This window comes from Gymnoscopelus braueri (genome assembly GCF_963280865.1).
Source record: "Gymnoscopelus braueri genome assembly, chromosome: 17".
Classification (NCBI taxonomy): domain Eukaryota; kingdom Metazoa; phylum Chordata; class Actinopteri; order Myctophiformes; family Myctophidae; genus Gymnoscopelus; species Gymnoscopelus braueri.
This window is the reverse complement of record NC_137617.1, coordinates 32,501,033-32,512,279: the sequence shown is the minus strand read 5'-3', so window position 1 is coordinate 32,512,279 and position 11,247 is coordinate 32,501,033. Positions and strand designations below refer to the sequence as shown.

At 43.9% G+C, this 11,247-nt stretch overlaps 1 protein-coding gene across 7 annotated transcripts in view; it reads right to left on the bottom strand.

The window, feature by feature from the left end:
* LOC308105392 (myosin heavy chain, skeletal muscle) overlaps positions 1–11,247 on the bottom strand; it is a 74,234-nt gene that overhangs the window by 3,859 nt on the left and 59,128 nt on the right. For all 7 annotated transcript variants that reach the window (XM_080456090.1, XM_080456091.1, XM_080456089.1 and 4 more), the window contains 12 exons: positions 9,842–9,969; positions 9,167–9,363; positions 8,506–8,638; positions 7,241–7,457; positions 6,217–6,353; positions 5,568–5,671; positions 4,865–5,057; positions 3,829–4,032; positions 2,776–2,901; positions 2,015–2,185; positions 1,642–1,842; positions 203–349 (listed from right to left, as the gene is read on the bottom strand). In XM_080456090.1, coding sequence (XP_080312216.1) covers positions 203–349; positions 1,642–1,842; positions 2,015–2,185; positions 2,776–2,901; positions 3,829–4,032; positions 4,865–5,057; positions 5,568–5,671; positions 6,217–6,353; positions 7,241–7,457; positions 8,506–8,638; positions 9,167–9,363; positions 9,842–9,969 — 1,958 coding nt within the window. The remainder of the gene's footprint in view (positions 1–202; positions 350–1,641; positions 1,843–2,014; positions 2,186–2,775; positions 2,902–3,828; positions 4,033–4,864; positions 5,058–5,567; positions 5,672–6,216; positions 6,354–7,240; positions 7,458–8,505; positions 8,639–9,166; positions 9,364–9,841; positions 9,970–11,247) is intronic.

Below are 11,247 nucleotides of genomic sequence, written 5' to 3'. Positions count from 1 at the left end.
TAGAGCTAATGTTGAAACTTGTTGTGATGTTTTCCTTTAAGAATGGAAACCCAACCCAACACAGCTGAACTGACTGTTCTGGGGGCGCTCACCTCACGTTACACATACAACCCAAGAGCAGCTTGTTTGTTAATATGATATTTTATGTTAGTGTGTTTCTCTGTTATAGCCTGCTCAAAACTAATCGACCCTAGATACTCACAGACGAGTATCCTTTGCCGAAGCTGCCACGGTTCTTGGTTCTGATCTTGGTGAGAGCTGACTCAGCGATGTCGGCTCGCTCTTCAGCATCGTCCAGCTCATGAACCGTCTTCCTGTACTTGGCCAGATTCATGTTGGCCTGCTCCTCCTAAACAGCAAGGTAGAAAAGCGAGGAAGTGAATTCAAAATGTAGTGTATTCCTTCACCATGTTTTTGATGCACTTTAAAAAATATATGTTTTTATTTATGCAGATAATGTCTGTGGTTATCGTAAGCCTACAAGACAAGCCTACTTGTTTTGTTTTTCAACCTATTAGGCTCTGTGCATAACTGTACTCCCAGAAGGTGGCATACCCGCTTCCTGCTCCAGTTTATTTCCCCATAGATAGATTGGTTTGATTGGTTCAGCAGCAGATTTGAACTGGAAACACATGTGAAGGTGTCATGTGTTTCCGTTTCAAACATGCTGCCGGAGCCAATCAATCAAAAACTTTATTAAGGGCACATGGTCCATATAGCACAATCAAAAAAATTAAACCAGACATATACAAAAACAAACAAACATTAAATATATTCACATAAAGGCTCACGCCTGGAATAAATCTGGAATAAAACCTGACCGAAAATCAAACTAAACTATGGGAAAATGAACTGGAACAGGAAACGGGTATGGCACCTTCTGGGAACCTGGGACTACAGTTATGCACAGAGCCGATTACACCTGTTAATTTATCAACCGGGAATTTTGAAGCATTTTTTAAACGTAAATTAGTTGTGTGTGTGATCACTATAAAGTGTGTTGATCTGAGATTATTTCGTAGAATCTTTTTTGTGTATATCATATTCCTTTGTTTTCAACAGGGTTTATTTTCCTAATGTATCCAAAACCCAAAGACCCCATCCCTCCCTGTAGGTCTCTATAGGTCCAACACAACCTGCCTGATGATACCCAACGGTAAGAGCTGTGACATTAACCCATTAAGACCTGAGGCTGATTCTAAAAAGGTCTTCTAAATCCTAACAGTTTTATGAAAAGATGTATGTTGCTATATCAGTGGTACTCAAGCTTTTTCATGTAAAAAAATATGTATTTGGCCGCCGACCCCCCCATCTCAAAATATTTTGTTCCAGGGACCTCGGGAAGCAAAGATTTGAGTTAAAAATGTTCGCTTTAAAATATATAAAATATATTCAAAGATTTGCACAAATCACAAAACAATTGCAGATCTACAAGCTCATAGTGCATCACTTCGTGCCGCGCTATGAGCTTGTATATCTGCTATTTCTGAATAGCCAAGGTATAAAATAATGGATTAAATGGATAAACGATTGTTATGCTACATTAACTACTTTTGCTTTTTCCGGATTGAACGGGGTGGAGTAAAACCAGCAGACTGCAGAGGTAACTGCATTATGCAACATGGGGGTCAGGTGACTTACGGCCTCCTCCACTTGTCTCTTGTAGGCCTTCATCTTGTTCTGCAGCCTCTCCACCAGCTCCTGCATGCGCTGCTGGTTCTTCTGGTCCTCCTCGGACTGAAACAGCAGCTCCTTGAGGCGCCGCTCGTTCTTGCGAAGGGTCTTCACCGTCTCTGCATGGCGCTTCTGCTCCGAGTCCAACTCCAGCTCCAGCTCCTTCACCTGCACAGAGAAAAATGTACTTGAGTAAAAGTACAAAAGTATTGGTATCAAAATGTCCTTAAAGTACCAAAAGTAAAAGTACTGAAATGTTTGAAAATAGCAGATCTACAAGCGCACAACGCATTGTGGATTGTGGATGCATGTGAATTGTGGATTCACATGTAAGACCTACCTTCCCCTCCAGTTTCTGGATGATCTTCTTGCCCCCCTTCAGAGCCATCTGCTCTGCCTCGTCCAGCCTGCTGCTCATGTCTTTGATCTGGGCCTCCAGGCCCTTCTTCACCCTCTCCACGTGGAGCGTGTGCTCCTGTTCCAGACGCAGCTCCTCTGCCACACGCGCTGACTGCAAATACAGAGGGAGAGAGAGAGAGGAGAGCACAAGCTCGAGTAAGTCTAATGATGGAACACACAGACAGTAAATTCAATCACAGATGCTTAACTTGCTCTTGTTCTTGTCTGGTGATCAATGAAAATGGCCAGTGATTGGTGTGTAGATTGGCATGTTAGAAACAATGTGCCACATCATGTCATTCATCAGCAATGACGATCGTAATGGATGAAGGCAGGGTGTCCCAAAAGATCAAAGGATCTGTTTGCGTCACAGGATCTGTCCAGCATTTTAAACATATTGCACAAAATCATAACTTTGCTTTCATCCACTTTCAACCTGGCATCCCGATGGCATTTTGGGTATTATTATTGTAAAAAATTATCAAAAGTATTCACATTTTTTTCCTTCTCTAAAATGTTTCAAAAGGTTTTGGAAATGGGAAAAATTGCCAATCTACAAGCTCACAATGTATCGCGGCGGGACGCGTTGCTGGTGTGTGCATGTGTGCTCATGTGGGGTCTCAGCTTTTGTCTAAAGTAAGAAGAGGGGGCTCCAGGGGGAAGACATATGCAACATGTGCTGTACCGTGTCCTCCGGTTTACCTCACAGCTGGCCTTCTTGATCTTGTCCGTCGATCCTCTCAGCTCATTCTGTAGTTCCTCGTGTTCCTGCTGAAGAGTCTGCAGATCCACTTCCAGCTTCCTCCTTCCGCTCAGGGCTGCCTGGAACTGAGAGGAAACAAATATGACAATGATGGTTCATTCCTATGCTGTTTTTTGCAGCTCCGTCTGTCGGCGCTTCAAAGAAAGAAAGAGCCAGTGGTGGAAAAAGTACTCAAATGTTTTGAGTACTTTGTTACAAGCAAAAGTCCGGAATTCAAAATTGACTTGAGTACAAAAGTATTGGTATAAAAATGTACTTAAAGTACCAAAAGTAAAAGTACTAAAATGTTTGAAAATAGCAGATCTACAAGCTCACAACGCGTCGCGATGCGACGCGTTGTGAGCTTGTAGATCGGCTATTTTTAAATAGCCTAGGTATAAAATAGGGCTAAAGTTGTTAATGTATGTTTTATAATGTAATAATTGTAAAGCGACTAATGTATGACACCATGTGACCACTGCAAATCCTATCAAAATCCTATACCAGTATGGACGGTAGAGGATTCGGAACAACAGCGATCCGAGAGAGTGCATCCTTGTGTAAACTTTTGTTTTATTTCGGTTTAACGTATAATTTAAAGGGAAAGAATCTGTGTCATTTTAGATTTTAGCTATATATATTATCATTTTATATAGCAACATGCGTTTTTCAGAAAACTCTTAAGGATTTAGAACAGTGGTTTTAAGTGGGTCCTTGGCACGAAAAAGTTTGAGAACTACTGATTTTAGAAGGCATTTGTAGAATGGGCCTCAGGGCTTAATGGGTTAATGTCCTACCCAGCGTTTGGTCCCCACTCGCAAGTGCCAAAATGTCTACTGTTGAGCTAAGACAGAAAACCCCTTTGGGGACAGGATTTATTGAGTTTTGAGCTTTTTCTCGTAAGAAGAGCAGCTTCAGTTGTTACTCTGTTTTGAAAGGTGTTATAAGTAGGTGATCTGCTAAAAAAAGTTCATTATAGTCTTGTAAAACGTGTGGAGGGGTCTAAAGGTCACCTGGTTGTTGAGGTCATTGTATTTCTCATTGGTCTCCTGAAGCTCAGTCTCCAGGGTTTTGCGGGCTCTCTCTGCGTTCTCCAGGGTGGCGCGCGTCTCCTGTCCCTCGCTGGCCAACAGGAGGCAGCGCCGCTCGACCGCCGCCTGCTCCTCCCTGTAGTCTTCGTGCATGCGGACCTCCTCATCCAGCTGAGCCTGCAGGTCCTGTGGACAGAGAGGGGAGCGTGTCGGTTCACTATGTTCACACGGAGGCCATTTTGGTCTACTTCACACTTGACTATGAAGTAAGACCAACATGGCGTGTGTGAATATTATATTGAGTCAGTCTGGATGTTAGGATGATTTCTGAGAGTTAAGGACCTTGAAGATGGAGGTAAACATAAAAATATCCAATTGGAGAGACAAAATCTCAGAGAAAGGTCATAAGAAAGACAAACGACAGAGAGACGTACAGTAGGACATAGGTCTTCAAAGTGGGGTTGTCAATCGGGGCAATTGGAAAGGACAGAAAGACAAAAAAGAAAGAACAAATCATAAAATCATAAAAATATGTACAAAATGTATTTCAATTCAAATTAAATTAATAATAATTATTATTGTGCCAGTTTAACCACTTTAAACCTGGCATCCCTATCATTATGAGCAAAAATAGCACATCTACACAGCATATGGGGCGGCAGTGGCTCTGGTGTAGAGTGGCCGGTAGGAAGCCGTGAGGTTTCCAGTTCGATCCCAGGCTCCCCGAGAAGAGTTAGTGTCGAAGTGTCCTTGAGCAAGACGCTGAACCCCTAATTGCTCCCGATGAGCAGGTTGGTGCCTTGCATGGTTTCCTCCGCCATCGGTGTATGAATGTGTGTGTGAATGGGTGAATGTAATGCAAAATCTATGAAAAGCGCTTTGGATAAAAGCGCTATATAAATGCACCATTTACCATCTACGGGGTACAATTTATTATTTATGTATTGATTGATTGCAACAGGGGGTCCACAGCCTAAGACTGCGTCTATTTGGGGGTCCTCTGCAGTGGGATACAGACCTTGATCTGTTGCTGCATCTTCTTTGCATTCTTGCCGAGCTCTGCGTTGCTCTTGGTGAGAAGGTCCACCTGCAGCTCCAGCTCATTGATGTCGGCCTCAAGCTTCTTCTTCAGCTTCAGGCCCTCGGCTCGGCCTTTGACCTCCACGTCCAGACTTGCCTGCAGGGACTCCAGCGCCCTCTGGTGGCTTTTCCTGCAAGGAGGAGGAGGAGGAGGAGGAGGAGAGAGATGAAGGTGAGAGGAGAGGAGAGGAGGTCGAATGACAAACTGAGATGCACCTACAGTACAGTACAGTAAAGTCTGATTTATGCTCCATCACACGATGATGGTGTCGGGCGGCGAGAACAGCCGAGATTAGCAGACCTACAAGCTCACAACGCGTCGCAGATGCGACGCGTTGTGAGCTTGTAGGTCGGCTATTCTCGGCGCGAGACACCGTCGCGCGACTAAGTATGAATCGGGCTTAACTCTTAATAGTGAGGTCGAAAGCAGAAGACATTGAAGTTGAAGGGCAGTTTCACAAGAGAATGTCTTACCTGTAAAGATAAGCTATCAGGAGATTGTGGAAAGGAATAAGAGAGGATGGAAGAAAAAAAACACAAATAGGATGGAGAAAAAAGTAAGTAGAGTATTAAAAGGTATTTAGTCCCATAGAAAGTGTGAAAGTTGTGAATGGTCTTCTATCGTGTGGAACATGAGGTACCTGGCAGCTTCAATCTCTTCTTCTTTCTCCTGCAGTCTGCGCTCCAGGTCTCCTTTAGCCTGCGAAAGCTCCAACTGCAGCCTCATCACCTTGGTCTCCTCAGCCTGAGACGGCAGAGAGGGAGAGAGAGAGAGAGAGAGAGAGAAAATAGGAAGAAAGAAAGAAAGAAAGATATACATGAGGAGACATGAGGGGCAGAAAAAGGGGTGGGAGAGTATTTGACAGACAGGGTGAGGAAGAGATCAGAGTCAGAAGGGTGAGTTTGAGGTGAGACAGGTCTGTGTAAAACAGCCAAAGGCTTTCATGTCCATGTTAACCGCGGCGGCGGACCACGATAGCTGACAAGCTTTATCTGCGTTCAGGGATCTGCTGGCTGCTAGACCACCGCCGTTTCCCCTTGTCGCCCGGAGGCGCTGTCAGACATGACGAACTGCGTCTATTCATGACGCACGCACACCATAGAGAATTTTGGAGTCGCGCTAGCAATAGCAGGCGTGATGGATGTTGACAATTAAGGTCATAATTCCCACGAGGGAACGCATTACGTGCTTGCCGACAACCCCAGCGCGGAGAAGGCAATAACCAGCATCGACAGCATTCCAACGTGTCAAAGCTAATAGGTAGAAGCTGTGTCGCCATGGTGCCGTACCTCCAAGGCAGCCTCGGACTCCTCCAGCGAGCCCTGTAGCTCTTCCTTTTCCATCTCGATCTTCTTCTTGCTTTTCTGGAGCTCATGGACACTCTTGCCACCGTCCGAGAGCTGGTCGGTGAGGTCTGCAATCTCCTCTGTTCAGGGGAGCCAGGGCAAAGGGAGACAAAACTGGACTATAGAATTGATAACAGATGGTGGGATTTCTATAACTATCAAGGTGGTTATTCATTAGAATTCAACTGAAGCTAAGCATGCTAAATATACAGTACATGAACTAATTGAACTCGAAGGTTCTTTGAATAACAGCACTTGCAGCTCTGTTATACATACGGTAGATATCAGATATTAGATACCAGCTTTAACCCAGATTTTGAACCACTTTAACCATTATCTTATACTTTGGCTATTCTAAAATAGCAGATATACAAGCTCATAGCACGGCACCGAGTGCCGAGTTTGAAAAATCATGAAAATGGGTGCAAATCTTTGAATATATATATTTTTTTAAAGCGAACATTTGTAACTCAAATCTTTGCATCTGGGGATTCTACAAATGTCTTCAAAACCCTAACAGTTTTTTGAAAAAAACTTATGTTGCTAGAAGATCAGTAGTTCTCAAACTTTTTCATGTCAAGGGCCACCAAAATGATATGTATTTGGCTTCGGACCCCCATCTCAAAATATGTTGTTCCAGGGACCCCCCAGAAGCAAATATTTGAGTAAAACAAATGTGTTTAAAAAAAATATATATATATATTAAAAGATTTGCACAAATTTTCACGATTTTTCAAAAATAGCAAGCTCATACAAGCTCATACAAGCTCATACAAGCTCAAAAATAGCAGATATACAAGCTTATAGCGCGGCTATAAGCTTGTATATCTGCTATTTTTGAATAGCCAAAGTATAAAATAATGGTTAAATTGGTTACACAGATGCGTTCCCGGTCTTAAGGCGTTAATATAAAATTAAATTGAAAGCCTGAGAACATCATGGGCTATAGGTGAGTTCCACTCTTTACCCTGGTAGGTCTTATTCTCCCTGCGTAGCGCCTCTCCCTGCTCCAGAGTCTCCTCGTGAGCCGTCTTGACTTTGAAGAGCTCGGTGGCGTGTTGTCTGCTCTCCTTCTGACAGCCCTCCACCTCCGCCATCAGCTCCTCGCACTTCTGCTTCCAGTCTCCCAGCTGCTTCTCCAACACCCGCTGCTTCTTGTCCAGAGCCTGGCCACAGCCGCTGGCCTGCAGAGGGACGAAGGAAAAAAATGATACGATATTTAGTAGGGGTGTGCCGATACACTCATTTCTGTATACGATACGATACACGATATTGGGCTCACGATACGATATATGGCACTTTTTAATAATTAAAATATATGGGGGGGGGGAAGCAAATGAAAACAAATACTTCTGTTTTTGCATTATTATTATTGCCATTTTTTTTTTTGCAAAAACACCAAGGGACGATATATCGGCACACCCCTAAAATTCAGTTATTATGGCTGGCCAGGTTTTTGTAGCATGTTAGACTGTCAAACTGAGCTGTATTGACGCAGTACAAACATAAACAGATAGGTAGCCCCACCACTTTAAAAAAACATTATTATGATTTTGATTATTCTATTCAAATTCATATTATTATATCGATAGAAGGGCAACAGATAAATCATTTAACTTATAAATGATCATTTAGATAAACTGTATTTGTGGTAGCTCTGGGTTGTAATACACTAGGATTGTTTACATTGGTAATGTTGGTAAAAAAAAAGACCAAAAAAAGAAAGTAAAACAACAATTTATGAAGGGTTAAGAAAGTAAATAACATATTTTCCATCTACAAATGGGTGAATATAACCCTAATCTATTATTCAAAACTAATTCAATACAACTGAAGCTGATATGATACTACAGCAATACAACAATAACATTGCTGATCATCAGCAGAAGAGAGGGTTTTTGGGATACCTTCCGTCCAGGGATTAATTTCTCAGAACTGTTTAGTTTTTTGTTGGTGCTCTCTGACTCTTTGTTGGTGGTTAGTCTGTTGTTTTTGTTTGCTATATTGTTATACGACAGGACTAATGTCTCAACTGTGTTGTATTTGTATTTGTATCATTTTTACTCTGGTGCTCTAACATCTACTTTTTTTAATCAAGACTGTCCATATACACTGCACTGTACTGTACTGTAGCGATATCTACTTTTCTTTTTTTGCCTGTATCTGTCCTGTGTCTCCTTCTTTTTACTGTTACTGCTGTATCTGCCACTGACGACTGAAAGGTCGATCTACCTTCTCCAGGTCCATGCAGAGGTCCTCCACCTCACCCTGCAGCCTCTGCTTGGTCTTCTCCAGCGAGGAGCACTTGGCCTGGGTGGCCTCCACGGCCTCCTCCGCCTCCTGCAGCCGCGACGCCAGCTTCTTCCTGCAGAGGGCGCACCGTGGTGTTTTTGGAGCATTGATTGAGACAAAAATCTGCACAATTTCTTGTAAATGTTGCAGTCACAGTGTAATGCCTGCATCATGTAATTCTTGCAAATGGAATCGTACAAATGGACCCTTACAGGTCCATTTGGTTTTACGGTGTACATCAAATGGGGGTCTGTGGCCTAATGCATACAAAACCGGGGGTCCTTGAAATGAAAAAGGTGGAGAATCACGGATCTAGAGTACATGACATCAAGCTTGGCTTCTGCAAGAGCAAATGTTTATTATGAAATCAGAGTAAAAACAACACACTCTCAGATGTACGTAATGGAGATCAGTAACAGTGACTGCTGCCTATCTCCATTAAAGACTCCTGAAACTTTATCTAGCGGATGATTCTTTTTTACTATATTGTCAGGAATCTGCACCCAGTTCAACCTCAAGAAGACCGCAAGCCCTTTGAGTTGAGAGCGTCTTTCCCTGGAAGTGAGTTGCTTTCTATTATGAACCCAGGTATACATCTTACTTGGCCTCCTCCAGCTCGTCAGCGTGGCTCATGGACTCCGCCTCGTACTTGGACCTCCAGAGCGTCACCTCGCTGTTGAGCTTGGAGACCAGGCGCTGGAGCTCCATCTTGCTCTCCTGCTCCTCCTCCAGCTGCTCCTTCAGCACCTCGCACTCCTGCCTCACGGTGCCCAGAGTGCTGCCGAGCGCCTGCTTCACCTGGGAGGGAGACGCAGACAAAGGTTGAAGGTACACAGGACTCAGGAGTATGTTTAGCTCTGAAAGAGTAAAGAAAATTGACCTGGATCAATTTGAAAAGAGTTAAATTAACGCTCTGGATTTTGGATCTGGATGCGTGTGCGTGTGCGTGTGCGTGTGTGTGTGCGTGCGTGCGTGCATGCGTGCGTGCGTGCGTGCGTGCGTGCGTGCGTGCGTGCGTGCGTGCGTGCGTGCGTGCGTGCGTGCGTGCGTGCGTGCGTGCGTGCGTGCGTGCGTGCGTGCGGAGGGGGTAGTTAAAGAGACATCGGATTATCAGACTATTCTGCCGCTTACATAGATATACCATAGGCTAGAAGAAACTTCACTTTAAAGTGTCTATTTATTGGCCACAAACATTAATCACATGCATGGTGAATAGGGCACAGGCGCACACACATATGTATTGAACACAAACATTCACGAGCATAGAGACAGAGACCTTGACTTCTTCATCCAGTTGTTTCTTGAGATCTTCGTGCTGTGACTGGACCAGGGTCTTGGTACGGCCCAGTTGGCCGACTCTGCTCTCTGCCTCCTCCAGCTGTCTGCTGAGGTCTGTGCTGTCAGCTGACAGAACATGACACGGTGTCAGTCAATGATAACACAGTGAAAGTATAGCAGAGATACCAACACCACCTAAAGGATCATTTGTACTAAACTGATACAGATCCTTAGGCGATCGAAAGGTTGATCTTGCAACAAACAGTGGGAGCAAGTCTAAAAGGGTGCGGACTCTGTCCTGATTACCAGAGTGGATGTGCATGCACTACTTTTCTACTGCGGTACTGCTCAACAAAAATGATTACTATTTTTGTCAAACAAAATGCTGGTGCGACATAGTATGAATATTAAGGAATACAGTATATTGTTGTGAAGCCAACATCAAATCTAATCAAATGTATTTAGAAAGCACATTTAAAAACAACCTGTTGTTGACCAAAGTGCTGTACAGTATAACCATAGACATCAACAACAATTCAGAAGCACAATAAACAATCAGCAATAAAACGCAAAATCAAACACATCAGTTAGGATTCAAATGCTAGTGAGTAAAAAAAGGAGTCTTGAGCCTGGACTTAAACGTTTAAGTGGAGGGAGCAGATCTGATAGGGAGGGGAATGTTGTTCCACAGTCTAGGCCAGGGCTGTGACAGCAAAGGCGTAGTCAGCTCTGAGCCTGAGTTTAGTTGTCGGGACAGCTGGTAACCCCAAGTCAGCTGGCCTGATTGACCTGGAGGTAGTATGAGAGGTTAAAAGGTCACCAATGTAAGAAGGGGCCCGCTTATAAGGCTTTATAAATGAACAGGAGAATCTTAAAATGTATTCTAAACCATACTGGCAGAGTGGCAGCCAGCGAAGAGAGGCCAAGATAGGGGTACTATGGTCCCTCTTCCTGGTGCCAGTCAAGAGCCTGGCCGTTGTGTTTTGGACCAGTTGCAGGCAGGACAGGGAAGACTGGCGAGGGAAGTGTGTTTATAGGGAATTGCAGTAGTCCAAACAGGATGATATGGGGGCATGGATGATGATCTCAAGATCCCGGACAGAGAGAAACGGCTTGATTTCTTTCAATCGAACGTACATTTACCTGCTTGTCAAACTAAAATGTGGAATCAAAGTGATTTTTGACCTGGGGTTTGACATGGGTGGATGCATTGCCAAGACCATGCGTCACATTCAACTCACATCGGTCTACACTGTCCTCAATACACAACAACAACACTGTGTTCTGTCAAAGCACGGCGTATCATCTGCATCACCAGATCAGCCCTCCATAACCACTAGAACACTCTGCCATCACCTGATCTGGTTTTGTGTATAGAGTGACGGCTGGAAACCGTTACAATAG